The 27,319-nt window shown below is 57.6% G+C and overlaps 2 protein-coding genes across 2 annotated transcripts; one reads left to right on the top strand and one right to left on the bottom strand.

The window, feature by feature from the left end:
- Positions 1–942: 942 nt before the first annotated feature.
- TRNT1 (tRNA nucleotidyl transferase 1) lies at positions 943–6,627 on the top strand. Its single transcript, XM_056129522.1, has 7 exons — positions 943–1,102; positions 1,397–1,590; positions 2,448–2,586; positions 3,591–3,717; positions 4,430–4,623; positions 4,960–5,213; positions 5,300–6,627. The coding sequence occupies exons 1-7, from the start codon at positions 958–960 to the stop codon at positions 5,552–5,554; spliced, it is 1,308 nt and encodes a 435-aa protein (XP_055985497.1). The 5' UTR covers positions 943–957; the 3' UTR covers positions 5,555–6,627.
- Positions 6,005–26,606, bottom strand: CRBN (cereblon). Its single transcript, XM_056129521.1, has 11 exons — positions 26,511–26,606; positions 23,991–24,103; positions 23,246–23,448; positions 22,369–22,518; positions 16,076–16,235; positions 11,957–12,019; positions 11,050–11,134; positions 10,459–10,574; positions 8,652–8,716; positions 8,220–8,351; positions 6,005–7,309 (listed from the first exon to the last, which is right to left on the bottom strand). The coding sequence occupies exons 1-11, from the start codon at positions 26,575–26,577 to the stop codon at positions 7,123–7,125; spliced, it is 1,341 nt and encodes a 446-aa protein (XP_055985496.1). The 5' UTR covers positions 26,578–26,606; the 3' UTR covers positions 6,005–7,122.
- Positions 26,607–27,319: the final 713 nt, after the last annotated feature.

A 27,319-nucleotide genomic window follows, 5' to 3' on the forward strand; every position in this document is an offset into this window, starting at 1 on the left:
CGGGGTGCGGGGTGCAGGGCCCGTGGCGGGGGCGCGTGGCAGGGGTGCGGGGTGCGGGTGCGGGGTGGGGGGCCCGTGGCAAAGGTGCGGGGTGCAGGGCCCGTGGCGGGGATGCGGGGTGCAGGGTGGGGAGGGGGGGCGCAGGTGCGGGGTGCGGGGTGCAGGGTGGGGAGGGGGGGCGCAGGTGCGGGGTGCGGGGTGCAGGGCCCGTGGCGGGGGTGCGGGGTGCCGGTGCGGAGCGCGGGTCGCGGCCGGCTGGGCTGCAGCGCCGCCTCGGCTCGCAGCAGGGGTCCCGCCAGGCCCGGACGCCGAGTCCCGGCCCTGAGTCGCGGGTGCCCCGCGCCCCCCACCCCGGGTCGGCACCCCCGCAACCGAGCGCGGCGCCAGGCGGCGGGATCACCGCGGGGCCGCCCGAGCCCCGCGCCAGGGGCCGGGGGCGGAGACCGCGTCGGCCACGCCCCCGGACCGCCCAGCTTCCGGGCCCGCCCACCCGCCGCGGCCTCCCATTGGTCGCGCGCCGACGCCCGTCGTGACGTCGCCCGCCGCGCCCGGAAGTGCGCGGCGCCGCGGCCGCGGCAGGGGGTGTGTGGGGCCCGTCGAGCAGGTGGGTGCTCGGAGCGCGGTGCTCGGGCGCGGGCCGCGGGGAGGGGCGGCGGGGCGCGCGCCGGGTGTCCGCTGCTGCGTGGGCGCCCACGCGGGCTCCGGCCCGGGGGCCGCGGGGATCCGGCCGGGCCGCGCGGGGGGCGCCCGAGGCGCGCGGGCGGGGCCGGCGTGGGGGCGGGCGGGCGGGCGGGGGGCGCGGCGGGGCCCGGAGTGCGGGCGGGGGGCGGCGGGGGGCGCGGGCCGCGGCCCCCCGGACCGCCGCGCTGCGCCTGCGCGGCGGAGCCCGCGGCGCCCCCCGCCCCGCCCCGCGCCCCTCACCCCGCGCCCCGCCCGCAGGTGCGGCCGGACCCCCGGATGCTGCGGGGCCTGTGCGCCTTGCGCCGGCCTCTGCTGACCCGTCCCGGCGCGCTGAGCCCTCGGAAGCGGCCCCTGGTCACCATGAAGCTGCAGTCGCCCGAGTTCCAGTCCCTCTTCACCGAGGGGCTCAAGAGCCTCATAGGTGAGCGCGCCCACCCTGCCCGCGGGCAGCCGGCCCGGCCCGTGGGGTGCCCCTGGAGCCCGGGGGGTGGACACCTGCTGCCGCCGGGAGGAGGCCAGGAGGGCCCCAGAGGGACTGGGCCGCGGGCGCAGCTCGGCGCTGCTCCCGGGGTCCCCGCAGGGCTGCGCGGCCGGGGACAGACCCTCTGCAGAGACGGGCCGGGCAGGGTCGGAGGGATGCGGGACGGGCTGGCTGGCTCCCTGCGGGGATGCCCCTCCCGGGCCCCGGGGCAGTCCCGCCGTCCTTGGTCCCCAGAGCTGTTTGCCCGCGAGGAGCACGAGCTGCGCATCGCGGGCGGCGCCGTGCGGGACCTGCTGAGCGGCCGGGCGCCGCAGGACGTGGACTTCGCCACCACGGCCACGCCGGAGCAGATGAAGGCGCTCTTCCAGGCGGCCGGCGTGCGGCTCATCAACAACAAGGGCGAGAAGCACGGCACCATCACGGCCAGGGTGAGCCTCGGCCCGCCGGGCAGGGCAGGGACACCACCCCCGCGGGACTCCGGCCACCTCTCCCCCTCGCCGTGCCTGGGCGGGGACCGAGTGACCCTCGGGCGTACCCCGCCCTTGGCTCTGCCCCCTTGTTTCTGCATCTCCTCTGGAAGTCTCCCAGCTGAGGCCCCCCTTGGCCTTGCTTGGGAGGCTCTGATCCCAGACTCGCCCCATGTGGGCAGTCTCCCCTGGGGCACCCAGTGTGGGTGGCCGCAGGAACTGGGCACCCCTGGGGCTCCGGCCCTGGAGCTTCTCCGCTCCCGGGCCCTCTCACCCATGGCACCTCTCAGGGCACTTGCTGTCCCTCCTCGATGGCAGGGAGCTGCTCCGCCAGGCGTGGACCCAGGCCTGGGGCTGGCTGTGAGTGGGCGAGGGCCAGCGGGGTGTGGAGCCGCTGTGGAGGGGGCAGTCTCTCTCTCAGGTTCCTTCCAGCCTGAGCGGCGCCCTGTGTCACTGTTAGAGACCCTGGCCCGGGGTTCCTGACTGCTGCCTTGCGGTAGTGAGAGCCAGTCTGTTCCCAGACAGGCCGAGTGGGGGGATTTCAGCACCCTGTAAAGCGGCCCTGGGCTCAGCGGATGTCCTCGGAACTTGCCACCCCTTCCTTGACACGGTTACTGAACCGTAGGCATGTGCCGTCAAGGCCCCCCGAGACCCCAGGCACCTCCAGGTGTGGCCCCTGCCGGAAGGTCCTGGGAGGGGGCTTATACCCCACACCGGGACCTGCCCAGCAGTGAGCACTGTGCTTCCGAGCCCCGCGCCCCTGCCCCACTCTGGGCCCAGCGGGGGCTCTGCCTGACGCTTGTTCTCCCTGGCTCCAGCTGTACGAGGAGAACTTCGAGATCACCACGCTCCGGATCGACGTGGTCACTGACGGCAGGCACGCCGAGGTGGAGTTCACCACCGACTGGCAGAAGGACGCTGAGCGCCGGGACCTCACCATCAACTCCATGTTCCTTGGTCAGTTCCGGAGGGCCTTGCCCTGTGGCTGGACTCTGGGTTTCAGTCCAGCTCCCTCGTCGGGGGTCCCTGACTTTTCGCGGGGGGGAGGTGTGGGTGGGCCCTGTGGCCCCGTTTGGAGTCTACCATCGCCTCAACTTCCGGGCCCCGCGCAGACAGTCATTCCTGGAGTGTGGCCAGTGTTCTGGGCCCCGTGTCCCTGCTGGACAATCCTCGGGGCGGTGCCGGGGGCACAGCTGAGCGACAGTGGTCCAGGGTTGACAGTGGAGGGTAGGACGCGCCCTGCTCTGGGGGCCCCCGGGATGGGGGTCTCTGCCTCTTCATTGCATGTGGGAATGGCTCAGTCCTGGCTTGGGGTGGTCAGGTGACCTCAGTGGTCTTGGCTGAAACATTGTATTTTGTGGGGATGCGGTTGAACCCCCAAGAGATACAAAGTTATTCCTGATGGGGTTTCAGTGCTACAATTCAGAGTCTGCATGTGCCTATTCACAGGTTACCAGGGGAGTTTGAGCGTCTGTGAGGACTCTGGGTGATGGGATATCCTGCCCGGGGCCTTGGCTCACTAGCTCGAGGCTCACCGAGCTGGCGGGCTTTGTATTGAGGGTTTCCCGTGGTGTGGAGTTGTCACTTGTCTTGAGGCCTTCGTGATTTCTGGAAGGCCACAAAGTCTGCAGGCTCATGGGGCCCTCACGACTGTTCTTGTCTCGGAAGGTGCCGCTGTGGTTCCTCATGCCCAACTGCTCACAGGGTCCCTCCATTCTCAGGGCATGCCCCCCCCCCCCCAACACTTAGTATTTTGGGCGACTCCACGTTTGGACTTCCCGCATTTTCTAGAGGGTTCTCGGACATGAGTCTCTCGGTAGCTGCTCCTGGGGTCTGGTTGAACGTGCCATCTCGTAGAGAACACACGGGCTTGAACTTCACAGCTCCTCACCCTGCTTGGTTTTGGGTCTTCCGTTTCTCACTGCTAACGATTTCTCTCCTGGTTTTACTGCTGTGAACAGATTTTGAAGGTACCTTGTATGACTACTTTAACGGATATGAAGATCTGAAAAATAAAAAAGTTAGATTTGTCGGACAGGCCAAACAGAGAATACAAGAGGATTATCTTCGAATTTTAAGGTATTTCAGGTAAGAGTTTTGGTGCATTTGCTGGTTTCTGCTCTTCCGATCCCGTGCCCTGCAGTGGTGGTCAGCCGAGAAGCCGTGGTGTCTAGGTGCGTCCAGGAATGCCGGAACCCTTCAGTGGGCACTTGGCCGGGAGCAAGGAGGGGCTCGACTCTGCTGCACGTGGCTTCTGATGTCAGAACTTCGAGGCTCACGTGCTCGTAGGAAAGACATTTGCATGGCTTTGAGAGTTAATGATTTTTAAAGTAACTCCCAGCATTTCAGACTATCTGAAGGAGCTTGTTTATGTCCCTTACTGGCCAGGGTCACTCTGAGCACTGCCTAACAGCTGCCCCTCACGCGGTGGGCAAGTGCGGCGGACCTCAGCCCGAACCCAGGCCACAGCTCCCCAGCAGGCCCGGGAGGTGATGTGGGAAGCAGCTCTGAGGCTCGAGTGTGGTCACCGCGGACACTGTCCCGAGGCTCGTTTCACACCTTTAGGAACGTGGCATATATTTGATCGCATCTCAGGGTTTCACGTCTGGAAAAAATACAGTGTTTTTTCTAAGTTAAACTAACTTAGAAATCTTAGTTCCTAAGATCGCTCTTAGACCTGATTTTTCGTTTCTGATGAAGGAGACGTGTGGGGTGGGAAGCCGAGCGAAAGGCCAATAACGGCCCTTTTCCAATGGGCGGTGTCATAGAGGTCAGCGCCTGGAGTGATGGTGTCTTGCAGGTTCTACGGGAGGATCGCGGACAGGCCCGGCGACCATGACCCCGAGACCGTGGCTGCCATCGCGGAGAATGCCAAAGGCCTGGCCGGCATCTCGGGGGAGCGGATCTGGGTGGAGCTCAAAAAGATTCTTGTTGGTAACCACGTGAACCACCTGATGCATCTCATCTATGACCTTGGCGTGGCCCCTCACATAGGTGAGAGCAAGCTGTGGATTCAGGTCTGAGCGAGGCCCCCGTGCTTGAGCTGGGTCAGGATGCCTCGGGGTCAGCAGGGCAGCCAAGAGTCAGAGTGGACTGGGAGCTGGCCAGCAGCTGCCTGAATTACACTTCAGCAGGGACAGTGGGCCTGCGTAGGTTCACAGGCGCCGGCACGGATGCTCAGGGCCCTTCGTAGGTGGCCTGGGCCGGTGACCGGGGTGGGGCGAGCGGCTGGGGGCCAGGAGGGAAGCAGCTCAGGACGGCTGGTTCCGAGGAGTGTCTTAACGCTCTGTGGCAGCTACCAGCGAGCGGGAAATGCTTCTGTCCCGACAGGGCTGCCTGCAGATGCAAGTCTGGAAGAATTTAACAGAGTCAGTAAATTCGTCGAAGGCTTTTCACCCAAGCCGATGACTCTCCTGGCTTCGTTATTCAAAGTACAAGATGATGTCACGAAACTGGATTTGAGACTGAAGATTTCGAAAGACGAGAAAAACCTTGGAGTATTTATAGTCAAAAACAGAAGAGACTTAGTTAAAGCGGTGGACAGTTCAGAGCCGTTGAAGCCCTACCAAGACTTTGTCATAGACGTAAGTACGGGTGGGCTGGCGCAGTGGGACTTGCACCCGAGCACGGGGATGGTGGCAGCGCGCGGGTCCTAACTGTGCCGGCTCAGTGCAGGGAGCCGGACGCCATGGCCCGCGTGTGTGAGCTGCTCAAGTACCAGGGCGAGCCCTTCCTGCTGCGCCAGATGCAGCACTGGACCGTCCCGCCCTTCCCGGTCAGCGGCCACGACATCAGGCGAGTGGGCATCTCCTCCGGGAAGGAGATCGGGGTCCTGCTGCAGCAGCTGCGCGAGCAGTGGAAGAAGAGCGGCTACCGCATGGACAAGGAGGAGCTCCTGAGCTACGTCAGGAAGGCCGAGCACTGAGCAGCCCGCGGTCGGTAAGCCTGGCCGATGGCGCCCGCCCCGGGAACTGCTGAGAATAAAGGCTGTGTTTTGAGCAGAGCTGCTTCCCACGCACCTGCTTTCCGCACTAAACTCTGGTTCTTTTGTCATAGTTGCTGCCCGTGTCTGGGAGAACAAGGACCCCCCCCAGCGGCTACCCTCCTCCTGTCCCATGGGGGGGTGCCAGCGCGTGTCCCTCGGGTGACTCCGGGCTCTGCCCCCACTGAAAGGCCCAACCTTTCAGCGTTGTCTCTGCAGCTGCCGGCTTCCGGCAGCTTTGTGCTCTGACCAGCCCCCCTCCAGCCCAGCCCAGAGCCCAGACACAGTGTGACGAAGGGGCTGCAGGAGAGGGAGCACGGTGACGCACGGGAGGCCGACCAGATCACAGACGTGGCCCTGGCATCACGCGTCACGTATGAGACACCACGTGCATGCTAGTACACAGCAGAAAATTTTATTTGCAATTGTCAGTAAACAATATAGAACATTCTGTGATCACACGGGGAGGGGCGATGTCAAAGGGACCGTCCCTCACTGCCACTGGGAGACAGCTCGGGCTGCCCACGGGGTCCCACTGTCGGGAGCAGGACGCCCCTCTTTGGGAGGTGACTGGCGGGCTCAGGCCACATGTCACCCAGCCTCCCAAACAGGAACGTTGGACTCCAGAGAGTGGGGCGACAACCCCAGGACGTCCGTCATCAGTCCTTACAACAGACATCATTGCGTTCCTTTCATTCACTCATCTATAAATGAGTAACATGATAGTCATCCTGTGTCTTAGTAGAGGATAGTAAAACCTTTCTGTTTAGCAAGAGACAGAGCTTGACGATCTGACAGTCTGTTGGACCTGGTCAGTCCCAATGATTCTGTGAGTGGAGGGGTACAGAACCAAAGTTGTCACACAGAGGACAGGCCCCAACCCTTCCAACCTACGTGGGAGCAGAGGTAGGTGGCAACCAGTCTCGTAAGAATCACTTCGTACTTGTGTATTATTATCTGCTTATGAGTAGTTCACACTATTTGAACAAGGAATGAATAAAGTAGCCTACAAAATACAGAGTCGCCTCTAGCCTGTGTGGAGAGGGCCTAATCTAGCGTCTGCATCACATTATCAGACTGCGACAGAAGGACCGGGGGAGTCCGACACTGAGCAAATACACAAAATACTTCTTCACTCACAGACACCTTAGGAAATGAAAACTATATTATGGGGCTCAAGCCACATATTTTAATTCTAGTATTTTCAAAATTTACAATCGGTATTTCAGAGAACTAAAGAACAAAGCCCCTTTACAAAAATGTACACTGCTTGCCTTTGTCAAGGGCTGCGTGCCTGCCCGACACCTTCGCCTTTGGAGCGTGCGTCAGATCTGCTCTGCATCTGGCCACTGCGTAGGAGACTGCTCTGACTTAGAGTGAGACCCCACAACACAGTGCTGCCAGGAAGCCACGAGACTGCTTTTAGGGGGCTTAATTGAACTCTTCAGCTGTTTCCAGGCCTGGCCTTAGAAAACATCCCTCCTCAGCAACGTCCTCCCTACCTTCTCTGTTTATAAGCAAAGTGTCACTTTGTCGGGGCTGATCTCATCTTTGGCGTCCGTGTCTGGAATCGTGGGCAGCAGAGCAGATCGAGTCAAACCCCAAAACTTCTGCGGCGACATGTCTTTCTTGGTGGCTGTGAACTTCCATCCAATGTGGCTGGCGCAGATGCGACACTGGGCGATGGTCCAGGCGTACCTACGCGAGTGGGAAGGGGCAGCTAAGGGCCCAAGCCTGCTTGTGGCCCAAGCCCGACATCCGCCCAGTCCAGCCATGGACATGGTCCAGTTCTAGCCCCGAGGAAGATCAGTGCTCTCTGCTTTGATGCGCCTAATTTGGGCAGCTTGCTAAAGAGACGTATTTCCATGAGTACGGTGACCGGAGGCTGGAGGATACGGGGCAAGGCCCTTCGCTGGCTTACCAAACCTAGTCTGGCTCCTGAGCAGCACTGTCCTCGGATGCCCCAGCCGGACTCCTGAGCACTGTTTGGGAGCCCCCGTGGCTAAAAGCCAACAAACCCATGCTTCTCAGTCATACTGAATTCTCTGACACTGACAAAGGGTTTGTTTCTGCCAAGTGCGGATGCGCGGAGCACGGTGGCATGCGTTGCCGTATCCCGCATCGCCCGAGAAAGTAGCAACCACCTGTGAACACGCAGCTCTCAGATCGTCACTGCTTGTTTGGGGGCTCCTCCTGTTGGCACCCGAGGGACCATATGCAAGGCCAGTGCTTCAGTGAGCACTGTTAAGAGGAGCCGTAATCACTGGTGTGGCCAGAGGCCCATAGAGAGGGTCTCCTCGCCTTGGTCCCTGAACTGGCCTCTGAAAGTTGGGAGCAAAGAGCCACTAGGTGTCGAGGAGCTGACTGTCCCAGCTCAGCGGCCCGGCGTCCCTTGGCACAGGCCTGAGTGTGCACTTACTGTGATCGGAGGCCCTTCACAGTCGCCATGCTTCCTCCTCACTAACTCGAGGATACTAGAGGCTAACGTGCTATTTCTACACACCCACAAATGAAGGCCGAGCTGCAGTCTGGTTTCTCCCGCCCTCCTCTCTGTCCAGCTTTAATTCTAGCCGCTGTTTTGGCCCCCGGCGGCCCCCGTCTCGCTCACCCTGGAAACCAGCTGTGCTCCGTGGACGGGCGGCCAATGAGGTTCAGGTTGCAGGCCTTGTACACGGTGAGTGTCTCATGCACGTAGCCGTGAGGGTTCACGTAGGCCGCCATCGGCCCACACAAGGATAAGCTACGGCAAAAAGGAACAGGGTCAGTCTCACCGGGAGATGTGTTAGCTCTAAACTCTCCATTTGAGACCACGACAGGATTTCCCAGGAGGCTGTCAGGGTGACCCGAGGCCTGCAAACGCGCCCGCCTCCCTTCTGACGGCAGTGCCGAAAGGGCCCCTCCTGAGTGTGGGGGTCAGGGAACCCACCCTGGGCCTCCATGTCCTGCAGGCTAGGCTCGCTCCCAGAACTCATTGAAGAGATTCGATCAGGCAGCCAGGAAGTATCCCAAAGCACACTCAAAATGTAATGGAAGGTCTTACCTGAATATTTCATTTTTGGTGGTTATTTCTGTTTCTTGACACTGTTTACAGCAAAGAGATGTGCACTAAAAAGTTTAGGAAAATTAGAAAACATTAAATATCTTAAGAAATTTCTCTAAAATGTTATATTTTTTCCTTCAACTGTTTCAAAACGTAATTCTAAATGTCAAGAAAGAACTGGCAAGAAAACACCGATCGGGGAGGTATGGTGCCGCCAGCAGGTCAATCTGTACCTGTGAGGCGAGTGCATCAGCAGCCTCATGGCGCCTTCAGACTTCCAGATACCCCAAAATTGCTGCTGTGCCTTTGGCCAGACCCCAAAAACTTGGGGCAAAGTTTACCAAGAAAGTAAACAGCCAAAAGTTAGGTATGCGGGAGACACACCCACAAACCACCTCCGGCTCAGCTATATAATTGGAGGCATGGCCTCTCTGGTTCCTGATTGAACTGCTTAATGGCCATGATCCCAGAGACCCAGAAACGAATCTCGGAACCCAGCGGCTTTAGGTAGAAATGCGTCTGGTCCCTGCAGTAGGCTACCGGTGCTGGGCCAACCCAGGTGGGAATAAGTTTCATGCCTTGGCCTGTTCCCCCGGCGGCCCAGTGGCCGCCATGCTTCAGAGGTCACTGGATAGTCACATTTGGGCCCCCAGTGACAAGACACACAGGGCCTCACAGGATGGCGGTAGAGCTGGGCTTGTCCTCCCCACCCCAACGAGACCCCAAGTCATCGCCCACGAATGGCCTCTCTGGCTCCTGATCAAGCTGCTTAACGGCCATGATCCCAGAGACTCAGGAGCAAATCTCAAAACCCAGTGGCTTTTGGCAGAAATGCATCTGGACCCCAAAGTACGTTACTGTCGCCGGGCCACCCCAGGGAAGAAAGGGTGTTGTCCCTCCTCCTGCTCCCTCCTTGGCGGCTTGGTGGCCGTCATCCTCCAGAGGCCACTGGACAGTCAGGCTTGGGCCCGCAGTGACAAAACTTGTTGGGCCTCACGGGATGGAGTGGAGCCGGGCCTGTCCTCCCCACCCCGAGACCCCAAGTAATCGACAATGAACGGCCTCTCTGGCTCCTCATCAAGCTTCTCAACGGCCATGATCCCAGAGACTCAGGAGCAAATCTCGAAACCCAGTGGCTTTTGGCAGAAATCCCTCCAGACTTAAGTGTTAAAATTTCAGAATTTCAAAATCGCATGGCCATACTGCAGCCACACGACATCATATGTTATTCATAACCAGCAATAGAACACAAATTGTCTACTGTTGCCTTTTCAGCAGATCTGAGTGTTGGGGTAAAATACCAAATAATAATGGTGGGTCTGGTGTCAAAATACTGAATGTGATCAAAGTAGAAAGAGAGTAATGTGGAAATCATCTGCCCCACAGGTAGGGGGAGGGTGTGGGAGGGGGGCATACTGGGGTTTTGGGTGGTGGAGAATGGGCACTGGTGAAGGTATGGGTGTTTCATTGTATGACCGAGACTTAGACCCAAAAGCTTTGTAACTGCTCTCACGGTGATTCAATAAGTAAAATTATAAAAAATGAAAAAAATAAAAAAAAAACCAAAAAGACAAACATAAAAGAAAAAAAGAATGAAAACGCCAATCAAGCGAGTCCCTTCGTCATGCAGGGAACAGCCCCGCTACGTCCCTGCAGGGACCTCCCAAAGACGAAGCAAAGCGCTGCCCGGGAGGGCACATGCCCGGCCAGCGACCCCGGTGCTCCACCTGACCCAGGGCCAGCTGCCGAAATGCGAGTCCCCCGAGGGCCCCACACCGGCCGCACGGCGCGGTGACCGCTCTCTCACCTTGTTCATGATGTCCAGCTCGCAGCGCAGCCGCTGGATGGCGCTCCCGATCTTAAGAAGCTGAATTCTCAGCACATCGTCGATAGGAAGACAGGCCGCTACTCTGTAAGAGAAATCTTAGACACGGCGGGGTTTTCACCTTTTAGACCCGGAGTCGGGTAGAAGCGCCCACCGTGACTGCTGTGCCCACACCCCCCGCGCAGCTGGCCTCGATAAATGCTCGGGCTCAGGGACCTCTGGCGACCCGAAGTAACGCTCGGCCAGGGTGGGTCATGGGCACCGTGTGGGGATCACCCCCACGTGTGGATTCTCTCCCCAGCCCTACGCCAGCGCCCCCACCAGGGGAGATGCTCCGTGTCGCTCCCGGCAGGGAACGCACAGCCTCGCACCTGGGCCTGTCTGGGCTGGAGGAGCACCTGCAACTACCTGCGAGCTCACGCACTCGTTTTTACGACTCCTCAGAGCAGAAGAAACAGGCACGCCTTTCAGAACAGCGGTACTGAAAAGACTAGATTTTTATTTCACTGAACGTAAAGCGAGTATCCTTTGGTGACGCATAGCAGACTGCAGAACAGAAAGGGCTTTTCATACCTATTGGATTTGAAGGAAGCGACTCATCTTTCAGATTTTCATCCCACTCGTGTAACTGCTTCTTGATTCTATCCATTAAGGTTTCCTTGTTTAAAATAAGAGGAGCCAGAATCAGGTTCAGGAGTTGACAGTTGTCGTCTGATGACACAGACGCAGGTGCTGAGCTCTCCTGCCCGGCGCCTGCCGCTGCCTCCCGGCCCCGACTCCCTTCTGACTCGGAGCTGCGTGATGCCCACCCGCCCTCCGTCGTCTGTCCGTCTGTCCGAGCGCCTTCACCGGCAACTCCTCACCCAGGCTGTGGACAATCTTGGCCGAAGTGTCGGCAGAACTCTGGGTCACAGAGGATGGTGACGGGCCAACGGCTGCTGGGCAGAGGGAAGCAGCTTCCTGCAGCTCCGGATGTGCGGGGAAGGCGAGTCGGGAGGGCCCGAGGGACGCTCAGGTTGGGGACGGCTACTCTGGGTCAATGCAACTGCCTGACGCCCACTTCACAGCTTTCCGGAGAACTTGCCCCAATGCACAATGACCAACAGGCCTTCTGAACCGCCTTTCCCAAATGTGGCTTCTTTGGACCACGCCAGCAGCACGTCCCTTAGGTGCGACAGTATGCGGCCACTCCTGTCCCCCAGGGTGAGCAGCAAGAGCACGTGTGGACGGGTCAGCTAACGCACAAACGAGGGGTCACGAGACCTAACGAAAACGCAGGGGCCTGATTTTCTACACGGAACTACCCCTTGAGCACCAAGTTCAGAAGCCGAATAAACCCTACACAGTCTCTCGATACCGAGGTGTGATGCCCCTACGAAGGGTAGAATGAAAGGCGAGTTACACTGCTTGCCTCTAGCCCCGCCTGCTTTAACCGAGCACCCTAGGAGTCTTCCTCCCCGGGACACCGAATGGAACTTACCGCGTCATACAAGGAATACAGCCAGCGAGGCCACTGTGTCAAATTTGCACAACGAAACTTTCTCTGAAAAGAGAAAAGAGTCGGTTAAACACCCCACAGAACAAGATTCTTGCGGGAAGAATAACAAGGGGGCACACGGCTTGGTTCAGACAAAGACTCTTTTTTCAGGGCCAGAGATGCTCAAGGGAAGTGCTCTCCGGCTCAAACACTGCCCAGACGGCCTGGACTCCCTCGCCAGGATAATGCTACCATTCTGTGCATCTGCAGGAGACTGCGGCAGGTGCCAGCCCCGCAGGCCCAGGGCGACTCTGTAACTATGACTCTAGACTGTGAAAACTCGGAAGGGCTCTCCAAATTTCTTCAAGTTCCCTTTTCCCTGATGTCCAGGCAATGGGGAAAACCATTATGTTCTCTTCCAACTCTGTGTGTGTGTCTGTGTGTGTGTGTGGGGGGGGGGGGGGAGAGACTGGAGTGGGTTGGGCTGCGTCACACCCAACAGTGCTCAGAGCTATTCCTGGCTCTGCGCCTCAGGCATCACCACTGGAGGGGCTCAGGGACTACACGGCGGTGACAGGGACCCAGCGTGGGATGGGCACGTGCCAGGCAAGCACACGACCACCTACTACAGCTCTGCCCCCGCCCCCGCCACTGTATTCTGGGATCCAAACGGAGGCATCTAAATCCATGTAAAACGTGCGTTATATTAAATTTCTGCAACATCTGATGGGAAGACTCAGAAGCAAGCCTACTTTTCAAAGTTCACCGCAATATTGGAACTGAAAGTCAATGTAGAATTCATCTAGAACAAACACGAAAGCCAGGAAACAGACATATTCTCCACGACATGACAATGTGACAGGATCCACTCGGCAGTGCCATCACTGACAACAAGCTGGAAACCCCCTGGCCACCTAGAGACCCAGCACCCGGGGTGCCAACACAGCACAGTGGACAAGGCTGACAGCCTATGGGACCCCAGGGCGCTTCCCAACAGAGGACTGGCCCGGACTGGAAGAAGGCCGGCAACTGACGGACGAGAAGAAGGGCCCTCCTAGGCTGGTGGCAGACTGTGGAGGGGACCCTGGGCTGGAGCGAGCCCCTCCACTCCCTGTGAGCCCGAGCAGGAACATGGGCAGTCTGGACTCAGAGCAGCAGCTACCACATCCACGTCGTGCTCAGTCGGGCGCTCTCATCGGGGACGCCTGTGGGGAGCTGCCCTGCAGGGCCTGGCTCCTGTGTGCCGAATGGACAGCAGCTGGTACCTGAGAAGGACAGAAGGTCCTGCAAGGCCAGTGCAAACCAGTGGGTTCCCTTGTGTGAATTCTGGGCTCTGTCTGACCCTAAGGGGCGAGCTGCCTGAGATGTCGGGAGTCTCAGCGCACACGGACCACAGTCAGTCTCCGAGCACGGGTGCAGGTCACGGTCAGACGGTCTCAGCACACATGCACAGGTCACAGTCATTCTGAGCAGCCAGCCCACGAGGAGCGGCTGTCACGTCTCTGCACGCTGAACCCGGGAAGCGAGCCCCTGTGTCCGGCACCGGAACTGCCTCTGTCAGCCTCGAGGCCCGTGGAAGTCTCCATGGGGAAGGGCACCACCCGCCGTGAAGGCGAGGAGCCATCCAAAGCCTGGGCATGGCTCAGAAGGGGTGGCCGCGCTGCGCTTGTCCTGGTCCTGCGCCCACCCACCGGAGCTCACAAGAGCGAACAAGGCCAGGGGAGGGAGCCTGGCGCCTAGCACGGCCAGGACGAACTGTTCCGAGGGGCCCAGGTCCAGACCCAAGCAGCACATGGGCACACGTGCATGGCCATTGGAGCCGTAGTGGGAGGGGCCCTGGCACCCAGGCATGCAGACACCGGGAGATGGCTGCAGGGCACAGGCAGGGGACACGGGTAGAGGGCAGCACTGCCCCCGTGAATGAAGCAGCTGCAGGCTCAGGTCCTGGGCACCCTGAAATTCTATCAGAACTCTAAAGTTCTACAAGCATGTCACAGATGTCCACGCCCTGACCCTGGTGGTGCTCCATGCCAACGTAGCATGAAGGCCCTTCTCGACGCCTTTCGGGCTTCCCTTGCTGTCGGGAAGGTACAGAAACACGTTCTCAGACAAGGAACTCGATGCCGTTTGGACATTTCATTTTTGATGCAAACAGAAAGGCAGGTTTGTACAAAACTAAGGTCCACCTTTGAGATGGGAGCTCCCTGGCAGCTCCCCCATGCACTTCAGAATCCCACAACTCCCAGGGTGCTTCAGCAGGGGGGCTCAGGCACCCCGGGGCAGTGCTGCTGCCCTGAGCCCTTCCTGGGACTGACACCAAACAGCTCGGAGGTCACCCAGAGGCCCGAGGGCTCAGACAGCAACTCCCTGGGCCTCGCAATCTCTATTCAAACTTACAACTAAAAAAACTCCACTCAGAGCTTAAACAGGGGAACCTTTGAAAGACGGTCTGACGGAATCAACAGGGCGAGGGCGGTGGGCACCACGTTCCCCCAAGGCCTCTCACTCCTCACCAACGCCTCCTCAGTCTTTGGCAACTGTGACTGAAAATCAGAGGCCTGGTGCGGGATTCCAGGATCAATGGAGAACGAAGACAATCAGGAGAGCTTCGAGAATCTGGTCCCACAGAGACAAGTGCTCACTGGCGACTGGCAGCTGCGGCTACCCTTGCGCTTGGGAAGGGAAGACCCGGGGGTAAAGACTGATCTCGAGTCAGCGTGAGCAAGCAGAGGGGCTGCGCACGGACAGCACTACGATTTTAATCCATGATTCACACAAAACTGACATTTCAAAAGCTGACTCATGGGCAGACGCAGATTCAGGACTGGGCAGGGACTGATGTCAGCATACTCATCCTCTGCTGAGAACGTGACAAAGAACGAAGGCAGCACCTTTAAAGGACTAAGAATTTAGGACAGAAACCTTGGGGAAGAGCCTAACACGATCGCTGAATCGAGCTGAAGACAGCAAACCGCCCCGACAGAGGCAGGAAGACACTGGGCAGCCCCCGCGCGGGACCCCCTGCTCCGCTCCTGCCGCGCCAGGGCCACCCTCACCCCCTGACTCACAGTTACGCGCACACGGCAGTTCTCCCTCTTCCCAGTGCTGAAATCAGGGGCCAGGTTCTGGAAGTGTCGCTCTCAAGCAGCACCCCACGGCCGTGGGGGCCCACAAACAGCCACCAATCAGAGGGCACAGGACCCCGAGCCGTCCAGGCACACTCTGCTATCAGAATCTGCTCTGGGGGACTCGAACCCATACCATGCCGCTGAGAGGAAGCCAGCCGTGGCCTGGGCCTCTGCAGTCCTCTGACAGACAGTCTCAACCATTAGAACTCACGTAGGAGGGCTCTGAGGCCCTGGAAGAATCCGCCACCCAGGGTTGGATCAGTGTCCTACGCTCATTTGTACTACAATTTAATCCTTTGCTATCCTGCCTAACAAAGATTAAGAGATGACTAGCGCAGGAATTCTCAGGTTAAAATGGAAAAATGTGCCTTCGTATTTCCCAACATCTCAAAGAAAACAATTCATTCTGAAGTTAGAAGTGAGTCACCCTTTCCTCCAGACAACAACAAGCATCAGCTAGTTCGTTTAAAGTGTCGTATCTCACAAATGAGCAGAGACTTTCTCATCTTGGTCCTAGAAGAGAGCTCTACCCCAGAGCACGGAGAACGAGCGCTCAGACAGGCACGACTGTAAGTGGCGCCCAGTTCTGAGCGGTGAACGGGGCACGCCTCTCAGCAGCTGGGCTTGGCCCACTCGACTCCCGTCACCCACACCCTCCCTTCAAGGTCCGTGTCTGTGAGTGACGAGCCACCCCAGGGAGCTGATGGAGCCCGGCAGGTTCCTGTAGAATTAAACATCAAAGCTATTAATAGGTCAACAGGCGTCAGAGCAAACACATTTTATGTATTGGCATTTCGTGACTCTTGCAAACCGCTTTTACAGAATAGCTGTTAGGACACTTTTAGAAGTACCAGCTATGATCAAATGCAGCCGAAGAACCGCCACAGAAGGTGTCTGGGGAATGAATCACGAGAGTTGTTTGTCTCTCTTTTAAAAACAGGAAAAAGCAACCTGTCTTCATTTTATGAGGATGCATAAAAAATTCATTTCTCACCTTCTGGTATTTCTGCCACCATTTATATGAATACTGGTCTTCCCATGAGAGCGGTTTTGAAGGAAATATCTGGCACTTACTGAGGGACTCTAACTGAAATGCAGACATGGTTGACGGCAATACGCACTCAGGAAGAATTTGCACTTTAGCTTGCTGGATTCTAAAATAAAGAGAACCAAGCATGGCGTTCATTTTCCAAGATATGCTAACTCCAACTATTACGTTTCTAAGCATTATGGGTAACTTTAAATACTATGATTTCCAAAATCTTAAAAAACATACTCATCGAAATGCTGACATTCATACTCAATTTTTAAAGAAACAATATCATAGCTCATAAATCATAGCAAAGATAAATGATAGAATAAATTTTCAATCTCACAATAGAATGATTAGGGAGTTTTACATTTCAAATAAAAAAGTAAAATGAAATTGAAAATCTGGTAACCACTCCTATTGTGAATCTTGGTATCATGAATTAATTTCTGGGCACCCCGAAGTACCCTCAGTCTCCCAAACCCTGTGAGCATGACGTCACCCCAGCCCCAGGTCACCTGAGGAGCAGCAGAGAGAAGACAAGCGAAGCCCTTTCACATAGATGAATTCAGATCAGACTAGAGAGCTGCATGTAACATTTCCCTGCTCACAACGTATCATTTAACGTCGATAAGCAAAGAATCAAATGGAATACTGCTTTTACGTAAAAACTTTAACTCTCACAAATATACTTAGTATTTCCAGAATGCTTTTCGGGATCACCGTTAATTGCAAATACCCAATCCTCTTGTATGATGGGCTGTTCTGAAGAGTCTTAGTTCTCATGAGGTGCCATCCAGACGCTGCCGGATGGGAAGCCCCAACCCGAGGCCCTCCTGAGCATCGACATGAAATTGGGCACTTGGCCTTCTGACAGCGAAGGCAACACTGGAACCGCTCCACCAACTCCTTTCCAGCCCACAAGCTCAGACTCACGACCACATGGCTTTGGGCATTAGGAACAAACAGGTAAAACTGAAAAACATCCCAGTGCCCTCAGGGCTCAACGACAGTAAACGTGTCTCTACACTCCTCCCCTCTCCCCTTCCAGGCAGCCCGACTGGCCATGAGCGTCCACTCCCTTACTGACCCTTTCATCCGTTCTGTATCTCCATTGTAACACACTGCCAAATGATCTGACCCCTGCCTTGATCCTTCGCTTGGGTCCGAATAACATAATCTTCTAGACTCACATGGACTCGTCCTGTGAAGGATCGAGGCCACTCCTGCCACTCAGCTGCGACTGGAATGCAGCTGCCTTTTGCAGAGCTGACTAGTACTCCACTGCAGAACCACACCGGGCCTTTACCCGCACCTAAGACTTCCCTGTCTTACCTGCTGGGAACGCTGCTGCAGCAAACGCTGGCGTGGACGCCTACTCGGGTGGGTTTGGGCAGACACCTGAAGGTGGCCCGGAGGCCCTGCTTCCCCAGAAAGCTCGAGTTCTGCCAAAACGGTCGCACCCACTTACAAACGTTCCAACGTGCACTCAAGTTCTGTCTATGCCCTCCGACGCTTGCTTGGGAGCCTGTGCTTCTCAGGCAGCTGGGGCCTCCGTGCGCGTCTCCCTGCTGATCCCCTGCCCGTGAACCAACTGCAGCCCTGTCAGCGCTCACACCTGCCTGCCCTTTGCTGTACCCTGCATCAGCCTCTCACTAGACAGATGAGGTGCAGACAATATTCTCCCAACGGATGCCACCAAAAGCCACTGGATACAATGTAGCACAACAGTTCGCCTTCGCTTTCATTTTTTTCTTACTGCTGGAGTCAAAGACAAGTGTGATGTCTCCGAAATGCTCCTCCTGTCCTCAACCCCAGCCCGACTTCTACCGCTGAGACCGCGATCATTCTGAACTCACAGCTGTCCAGTAGCCGCCTCCAGGCCTGCCTCGAGGGGCCCTGCTCTCCCCACTCCCGCCTCAGACTCTGTACTGCCGACCCGCCGTGCCAAGCCTCCGCGCTCAGGCCCACACGCAGACTGGGGTCCACTTCTATTCCCTCAGCCTCAATTACTGCTGCTTCGCCACGACTGTCACGGCTCCTTGAGAACGTTCCTGATTCCATATTGATACTAGAAAATCCCCTTCTACACGACCAACTGGAATTGTGCCCGGGGTTGCACTGAATCTTTCTGCTGCGTGGGTAAGGAGGTCTTTTCACTACAGACCTGGAAAGTCTGGGTCTCCCTCTTCATCGCGTCGGTGCTTTCTTGAGCAGTGCTGTGGAGTCTACATTACAAGGTCTCTCACCTCTTTCTTTTTTCCATTAACTGCAAACTGATCTTTCGTAAGTCGATTTTGTAACCAGCCACTTCTGCCACGTGTGAGTTTCTACTGACTTTTGTTTTCATTTGTGTGCGTGAGCCAGAGGCCTGCCCGGCCCATCCTCTGCCAAATGGACCTACAGTTCTGCTGGGGACCACCAGGGCCAATCCCAGCCACACCACAAGGTCAAACAGTGCCACAGATCCAAGTTTACAGGCCCAAGGCCTGTACTGATGTGGGCACCCTCAGCTCAGGTCACACGGGTGACCTCTGGCTCCCTGTCTGTATCCAAGTCACACACGCCAGGAATTAGTCTCGCTACCTGCCGGTCTTCATGTTGTCCAAGTGCTCTAGTTTCCAAGCTCACAGTCTTGTTCTTGGAAAAAGAGAGCGAGCTGTTTCTCCCCTGCCTCACCTCAGCTGTACACGACACTCTTAGGTGGAGACGCTCCTCCTGTCCCACTGAGACAGCAGAAGAGCACACTGAGAATTTTAAGATGCTCTCTCAGCATCTACTTAAAATCATTTCGCCTTTGTTTTTAATTGATAACTACTATATTACTGATTGATTTGCTTACTGAAGCATTTTTGGACCCACGCAATAAACTGTACTTATTCATAATGTATGATCTTCTGATGCATTGTTGAGTTTGATTTGGAAATACTGTGTTGAGGATGTGTGCAGCTATGTTCATCGAGATACTCCGGTGGGGGGGGGAGGGGGGGAAGCAGAGAAGCCCCGTCTAGCTTATGTGGTATCCGGGTAATGCTGACCTCATGAAATATACTTGAAATTATTCCTTCTTTGATTTTTTTCAAAGAGCCTGAGAAGAACAGACTTAGGTTGGTTGAAAATTGGCAAAATTCACTGGTAAGCCAATTCACTACTCCAGAACTATTATTTTGGGAAGCTTTATTAATTCCCTTCTGTTTGGGGGCCAGACCCAGTGATGCGCAGGAATCATTCCTAGCAGGGCTTGGGGGGGACACATGGGATGCCGGAGATGGAACCCAACTCAGCCACGTGCAAGGCAAACGCCCTACCTGCTGTGCCATCTCTCCGGCCTCTAGTGCCATGACTCTCCGTCTGCATGCTTGGGTCATGAGTCAGGTTCTATCACTTCTCCTGTTTCAGCTGAAGATTGTTGCATTTATCTGAGTTTCTGTGGGTTAACCAATGTGTCGTTATGGTGTTACTTATCGTAGCCTCCTATACCTCTCTATCGGATTTCTCTTAAATTTCTAATTCTATGAGTATTTCCCCTCCTTCACAGATCTATCTAAAAATCAACTGACCGATCTTTTCGAAAAACCAGCTCTTTCATAGAATTTGTCAAGAATTTTTGTTTCTAGGAGCTAGAATCACGGCAGCGAGGGGCTGTGCCCTGCATCAGCTGACTTGAGTCTGAGCCTCGGCATGGAGTTCCCGAGCCCTCCTGGGGCGATCCCTGAGTGCAGAGCCAGGAGCAGCTCCTGAGGACAGCCAGTGTGGCCCAACCCCCCACCTCCTGCCAGGTGTTTATCAGGTATTTCTAGTGTACGTGTGGAACTTTGGGATTTCCAGTTCCAATTTCTTTTGACTGACAGCTACTGGTCTCAATTATCATAAAAAATAAAAAGGATTTCTTCTGTATTTCCAAACACATCAGTTTCCTCCTCTTTTCTTGTATTATTAGAGCTCATTAAAAATAGGTAAAGGTAAAGGTAAAGGCCCTCCCGTTGTTCGTCGATTTGCTCGAGTGGGCCCAGTAACGTCTCCATTGAGACTTTGTTGTTACTGTGTCTGGCATATCGAATACGTCACGGGGAGCTTGCCAGGCTCTGCCGTGCGGGCGAGATACGAGATACTCTCAGTAGCTTGCCGGGCTCTCTGAGAGGGGCGGAGGAATGGGGCTAGAGCGATAGCACAGTGGTAGGGCGTTTGCCTTGCACGCAGCCAACATGGCCGACCCGAGTTCGATTCCTCCGCCCCTCTCGGAGAGCCCGGCAAGCTACCGAGAGTATTCGATATGCCAGACACAGTAACAACAAAGTCTCCAATGGAGACGTTACTGGGCCCGCTCGAGCAAATCGATGATCATTAAAAATAAATACCTCAATTTTCTTTACCTAGCACGTCAACATAAGAACTTGCAATCATATTTTTAAAGAAAAAACAGTATATTACTCTACTACAGAGTTAAGTCTGTCAAGCGATACTCAGGAATTTTTCAAGAGCCCAACAATAATAAAGCTTCACCTATAGAAAAAGAAAATTTTTTAAAAGCTCAAGTGTTTATTAGAAGCTGGCCAAGAAATAAAGACTCTTAGAAGGCATCAGTGAACTTTTATGTATGGTCACTTACATAAAGGACAAATGACTGTTAACCTGGCACTGCTTTACTGAAAAGGAGGAAACCGACAGAAGCTTCCAGATGCATCGAGGAAGCTGCTGTGGCGGAAAGACCCCTCATTTGGAAGTCCCAGGACCGAGAACCAAGCACCTAGCTAAATGGTGCCAAACAGATCACTCCCCTAAAGCTCCATTTCCTTCCTGGGAAGAAGAGGGGCCGCATGAGCCTGCCCCGAGCTCTTCCCTCACCCCTGCCGCTCGCTCTCCCTGGCGGGCTCTGAAGGTCCTACCAGCGCAATGCCAGACCACGGCCTGTCCCATACGCCCAGCCCTACCAACGTGATGCCAGTCTTTCCCTCGCAGGCAGCAGTGTGCTGTCGCCTGGTGTTCCAAGGACTTGGTTTTAATCAAGTCTCTGACACTTTTCCCTAAATCAATTTTCCTTTACAGGTTTTTACAGCAATCAACAAACAGCCAAAATCAGATAAGCATGAAGTCAGGAGGCATTTAAAGTGGACACTGCTGGTAAAGTCACGGTAGCAACGCCGCCTGCTTACTTGCTAACCTTGCTGTCACTCAGTCCTACCCACTGGAGACCCGAGGGCTGAGAGACGGGAGTGTCACGTCTGTTCTGAGGGCTGGTCCGCCCAACCGACACTGACTCCCGGCATGCTCAAGCCGGAAGGCCTCGCATAACGCCCTGGGCGTGCAGTGCAGGGCCGGGGCCCGAACCTCAGCCCGGTCCTCAGAACCACCCTCAGGGTCCAAAGGACGGCCTGGCCGGAGTTTCTGTCTCAGTCATACTTGCTGCCTCGTGACTAGCAGAGGCCGAAAGGTCTCGCCTTCATGCAAGAACATCATTTTCAGAACTCGGACCTCCTTTGCCCTTCCCTGCATTCAGAAGACGCTCCCGGTGCAGCACGCAGGTCTGACTGGCGGCTCTGGCTACAGGAAAGTGACAACTCACCAGGACACACTGGAACTCAAGAGTCACTATCTCTAAGGACATTCTTAGTGCCACCACTAGAACCACTCCCAAGAGATAAGGAGCAATCATCAAGAAAAACTACTTCCTGTGTTCAGAAAACGAACCCAGTCCTCCCCACACTCGTAGAACAAGGGCCAGGCCCAAAGGGCCACGCTGCCCATGCTACCGCAGTGTCCCCGCGGGCCTCTGGACCCTGAGGATGCGAGGGTGGCGTTTCTGGCCCTGCTGAGGGAGGAAGGGCTTCGTGGCTGGTAGAACATCCCCTGAAGACAGCCACTGGCAGGGGCAGTGAACGCTCTTCCCAGTGCCACAGACAGGCTGCCAGGCACAGCTGGCAGGAAGTGGCTGGAGGCCGCAGGCTCTGCACAGTGGCAGGCGAGGGTCCAGAGCAGACGGCCTCTCCCTCCAGGCCTCAGGCACTGTCCACAAGCTCAGGACACCCCAGAACGACCAGGAACCCCTTCCAAAAGATGCTGCAGCCTCCTTCCCGGAAAAACCCTTCCAGGGATGGAGTGGGAGTGTGGAGTGAGAGTTTCAAGTCTGCAAACTTCCCCGGTGTCTCCCATGAAGCTGGCGTCCTGCCGGCTACACCTCGGAAGGGAGGAGCGCGGCAGAGAAGGGGCCAGCGGGAGGCGAGACCGTCCAGCTCACACGGCGACTCCGCGGGTCTTACCCGTCCGACTGGGTCCTGAGCTCCAGGACTTTGAACCTCTGTCTCCCGACGGCTTTCACTTTCACTATCTCAATCCCAAAATCCTGCTCCTCACGGTAGGCATAGATCTCCGCTGTGGTGCCAAACTGCGCCTCTCTCTCCTGGGCATTGCTTCCAAGGCGATTTCCAAAGAAAACATTTTCAACGTTAATTTTTTAATTATGCAGATTTGCAGAAGCAGTATGCATGGGAAAACAATTTATAACATCAACTCATTGAAGAACTATTACTTCCTTTACTCTAAACACACACAGGGCAATTTAAAGAAGAAAACATGGGTCAGTGCAATTAGGACACGTTTGAAAAAGAATAAAACTCTAGTCGCTGAAAATGATCGTGGAACCAGCGGGCTTTACTGTGAAGCCAAACATCATTGCCCTGCTCAATAGTCACATCGTTCTGGGGTGGGAACTTTCTGCGTGCACTTCCTGCCTGAATACTGATTTCGGCTGGCCACTACAGGACACAGAAACTCAGTTTCCATTGACCACGGGTCTGGAATGGAACGACTTGGGAATTTACCAGCAGGAGAAAAAGCCCCTCTTCTGTAAAAGTAATTGTCTACATTATAATGCAAAAGCCCCCCACACTTTCAATCAACATAGTTGAAATCAGGACTCTAAACATGCTTTCTGTTAAATGTTAACGAATAACAGTATTTCAAATACGACAAAGTTCCCCCAGGGGAAGGTCAAGTCTCAGCGTTTAGATGGTAGAGACAGAACAAAACCACTCGGATCTCCGCTTATAAAATTCCCACAGAAACATCAGCCTCGCACTCCTGAGCTCAGTGTGACGCCGGGCGGCGCCCAGGGCCGGGTGAGTGGCAGGCGCTTACCTGTAGGCGAGCACGGCGAAGGTCCGGTCCTTCTGGATCAGGTTCCGCACCATGCTCACCTCCTGTGGGCTGAAGAGCTGCAGCGGCAGTGTCTGGCCGGGGATGAGGATCATGACCACCTGCGGGAGCACGGGGATCACCTGGCAGCTGTCGTCATCGTGCAGGGTCCGCCCGTGGAACTCCTCCATGTCAGCGCCCAGGTACTGGGGGGAGAGCGGAGCAGTCACGGGGCGTGGGGGAAGCCGCTTGCCCGCCGCCCGGCCCCCCCCACAGACACGGAACCGGACTCGGGACTTCCCAGCACGAAAAACCGCAAGAGCAATTTTTTAGTTAAAAAGATTCTGAGAGGCCAGAGCGATAGCACAGCGGGGAGGGTGACTGCCTTGCACGCAGCAGACCTGGGTTCGATTCCCAGCATCCCATATGGTCCCCCGAGCACCGCCAGGAGTAACTCCTGAGTGCAGGGCCAGGAGTAACCCCTGTGCATCGCTGGGTGTGACCCAAAAAGGAAAAAAAATTCTGATTGAGAAACAACTCTGTTCAAATCTCAGGAATGCTTAAAACATGCGAGAACAGCAACAGCCCAGCGATGCAGAGCTCTGAAAGTTCCTCAGGAGCAAGAACCCAAGGGCCTCTCCCCGAGAGGGACCGGCCCTGCCGGGAGAGGAATGCCCAGACCCGCCACAGCGCCGGGCACTGCAAGAGAGTTCTTCTGTCACGTTAGATCTGTTACTGCATCACATACTGCATGTGCTGTTGGCAGACTGGGGTTAAAATTTATGATGTTCGGTCTCCTGTCGTCTTTGCTATCCTGGTCTTCGATTTCCATTTCAATTTCATCTTCTTCCTCACTCTCCGCTGTCAAAGCAGAATAAAAACAAAGCAGACACATGAAAACGTTGGCGCGCCTCATGCCAAGACGACTTGTCGCAGGGAAGTGGGGTCCGAACCCCACACCGGGAATGCCCAGAGCCCGAGCGGGTCGGGGCTGGTGCAGCCCTGCCTGACATGGTTTAGAGACACTCTGGCTCAGCACAGTGCAAATTTCTCGCTGGGATGCAAAGACGATGGGGTCTGGTCTACCTCGGGCCCACTCACCACAGGGAATCTCCAGCTGCAGCGTGCACGCCACTCCTGAGAGGTACGAGGGGACAGGATGGGCAAACCTCCCTCCTGGGCGTCCCTAGGCTGTTCCCTGGCCCACCCAGGACACAGGCCAGGCACTAGAGTGCCCATTCGCTGGCTCTGGCCCCAGAGGCACTCTGGGAGCACCTCACATCACAGAGGGCAGGGCACAAAAACACACACAAAGCTCTTTTCTTCTTCCCATTTACACTCTACTCTGTGGAAGCAAGTCACAACGGCAGACTCCCAGCCTTAGATGGCCGACTGCCACTCCCCTCTCCCCTGCTGCGTCCTCTTTCCAGAAAAAAATGACTCACTCCTCATCTATCTTCTTTAAGTGAACAGAGAGTCCCCACCACTACCCCCAACTGCACGGGAGGCTCCTGGGAGAGGTTCTGCCCGCCTTGGTAACAGGCACTGGACAGAGTCTACACCCATCCTGGATTCGCGAACTCCTCCAGCCTGGAGCCGCTTCTGCCCTCCAACAGACACAGACGGATCCTGAGTGCAGACAAGCCCCCTCACCTGCCTCCTCAGACAATCGCTGAAGTTTTTGCAAAGCTCGACTTTAGAGTTCGCTCCCCACCATGGCAGCTCCCCAAGCACTGCCGGAAGTAATCCGAGCTCTGAGCCAGGAGGAAAGCCTGAGGGCCACCGGGCTGGAGCAAAGAAACCCCAAGTAAAGAGTCCCCACAGAGGGTACGAGGCAGGAACAGGGGAGAGACGAAGGGAGGGAAGATCCATTCACTGGAACGGACAAAGACGGACACCACCTGGCCCCAGCACCCCCCTCCCGTCCGATGCCCCCCGAGTCACCTCCTCCTAGTTGCTGGCACACAATCAGAAACTGAGAGATCTGCAATAATTCTCAAATGAAAATTCCTTTGCAATTTTAAAGCTTATGTGAAAAAAAACAAACTTATCTTAGAAACTGTTCTCTACGCTTAACTGTATAAAAGCTACACAGATCTGGGGGGGAGGGGAAGAAAAACCAACGACATAACTAAAAACAGGGGTGAAGATCGGGGAGCCCCACGCCGGTCCAGTGCATGCAGCCGGGCTGCAATCTCCTGTCCCAGGGCAGGGTCCTGCTCCCAGGAGATGTCCTGGAAAGGAGCTGGTCCTGGCTGTCGCAGCAGGCGCGGGTTGTGAGCCTGTCCACGGCCACAGAGCGGCCCCCGGGCCCGGACAGCCCTGTCCACGTCCACAGAGCCTTCAGCCTGGCCTGCATGAGCCGTCAGGGTTTCGTGGTCTCACGCCTGACCTCCCAGCTCCCGGGTTTCCAACACCCCAGAGAAAGACCTCGGGTGACAAACGTTTAGGCAACGGGGCTCTTTCCTTTGTGCCATCTATTCTGAACCCCAAACGATGCCAGTTCCCACACTCCCAGCTCAGTCTGGAAGGGGAAGAAAGCCCCTTCCGACTCGGGGGCTGCGTGAACTTCCTACCCACCCACCCACGCGAAGGCCGAGGCTTGGCTTGGCTTAGAGGCAACAGAGCACTGCGACGCCTCCCGAGGGGCCGATCACCGCCCGCCGCCCGCGGTTCCCCCAAGAACACAGTTACAGACCAAGACACGGAATACAGACACAGACCAAGACACAGAATACAGACCAGGCCGGCCAGCAGGGCCCGGGACCCCGCGCTCCGGGCGGGGCGCTGCACTTCCGGCCCCGCCGCGACCCCGAGGGTCCCGGCTGTCGCGGCAGGCGCGGGCTGGGGGTCTCGGACCCCTCCGCGACCCCGCCCCGCCCCGCCCCGCTCCGAGGAACCCGCCGCCGGCCAGTCGCTCGCGCCCGGCCCCGGCCTCCCGCCGCCCAGGGCCCGCTCTCCCGGGGATGGGGTGGGGGGGTCCCGCCCGCCTGCGAGCGACCCCCAGGGCCGCCGCCGCGAGGCCCCGCCCGCCCGCCCCGCCCTTCCGGGGCCCGGAGCCACGGCCCGGCGGCCCGACCGGCACCTCTGGGCGCAGCCGCCCGCGCACGGCCCGCGGGGACGCGGCAGGTCGGGCCGGGCGGGCGACCCGGGGCGGGGGGCACCGCGGAGGGACGGGCGGGCGGCTCCCCGGCGCGCCCCCCGGGACCCGGACCCGCGCGCCGCCCCGCCCCAGCCCCCCGCGCCGGCGCCGCCGCCCCGCGGTTACCGGGCAGCAGCGGCAGGTGGTTGCCCATGTCGTGCGCAGCGTCCTGCGGCTCCCCCTCGCCGGCCATGTCTGTTTATGCGCGGGGCAGGCCGGGAGCGGAAGGGGCGGGGCCGGGGCGCGCGCGGGGCAGGCCGGGAGCGGAAGGGGCGGGGCCGGGAGGGGAAGGGGCGGGGCCGGGAGGCGCGCGGGGCAGGCCGGGAGGGGAAGGCGCGCGGGGCGGGCCGCGAAGGGACGAGGCGGGCCTGGAAGGGCGGGCGCGGGGCAGGCCGGGCGCGGGGCAGGGCGGGCGAGGGGCAGGCCGGGAGCGGAGGGCAAGCGGGGCGGGGCGGCGCGGCGCAGGGCAGACTGGGAAGGAAGGGGGCGGGGCCTCCCGGGGCGCGGTGGGCGGGCGCGGGGCAGGCCGGGCGCGGGGCAGGCCGGGAAGCGGAGGGCAAGCGGGGCGGGGCGGGGCGGCGCAGGGCAGGCTGGGAAGGGAGGGGGCGGGGCCTCCCGGGGCGCGGTGGGCGGGCGCGGGGCAGGCTGGGAAGAAAAGGGGCGGGGCCCGGGACCGGTGAGGGTGGGGCTCGCTGGAAGAGGCGGGGCGCAGGCCCGGAGGCGCTCGGGGCTGTCCGGACAGGACAGGGAGAACCCTCAGAGCTGAGGAGGACTGAGCCTCGGCGGAGTCCGAGGCCGGCAGAGCGTCTCCCCTGGAAGTGGGCAGAAAGAACGAGTGGGGCGGGGCCGCAGAGACGCCTGCGTTGGGGCGGGCACTTCTGGGCGAAGTCGGAAGTGGAAGGAGCGCGTTCCCGGGGGGCGGGGCCTCCCGGGGC

This window comes from Sorex fumeus, unplaced genomic scaffold (assembly GCF_029834395.1).
Source record: "Sorex fumeus unplaced genomic scaffold, SorFum_2.1 ptg000072l, whole genome shotgun sequence".
Classification (NCBI taxonomy): domain Eukaryota; kingdom Metazoa; phylum Chordata; class Mammalia; order Eulipotyphla; family Soricidae; genus Sorex; species Sorex fumeus.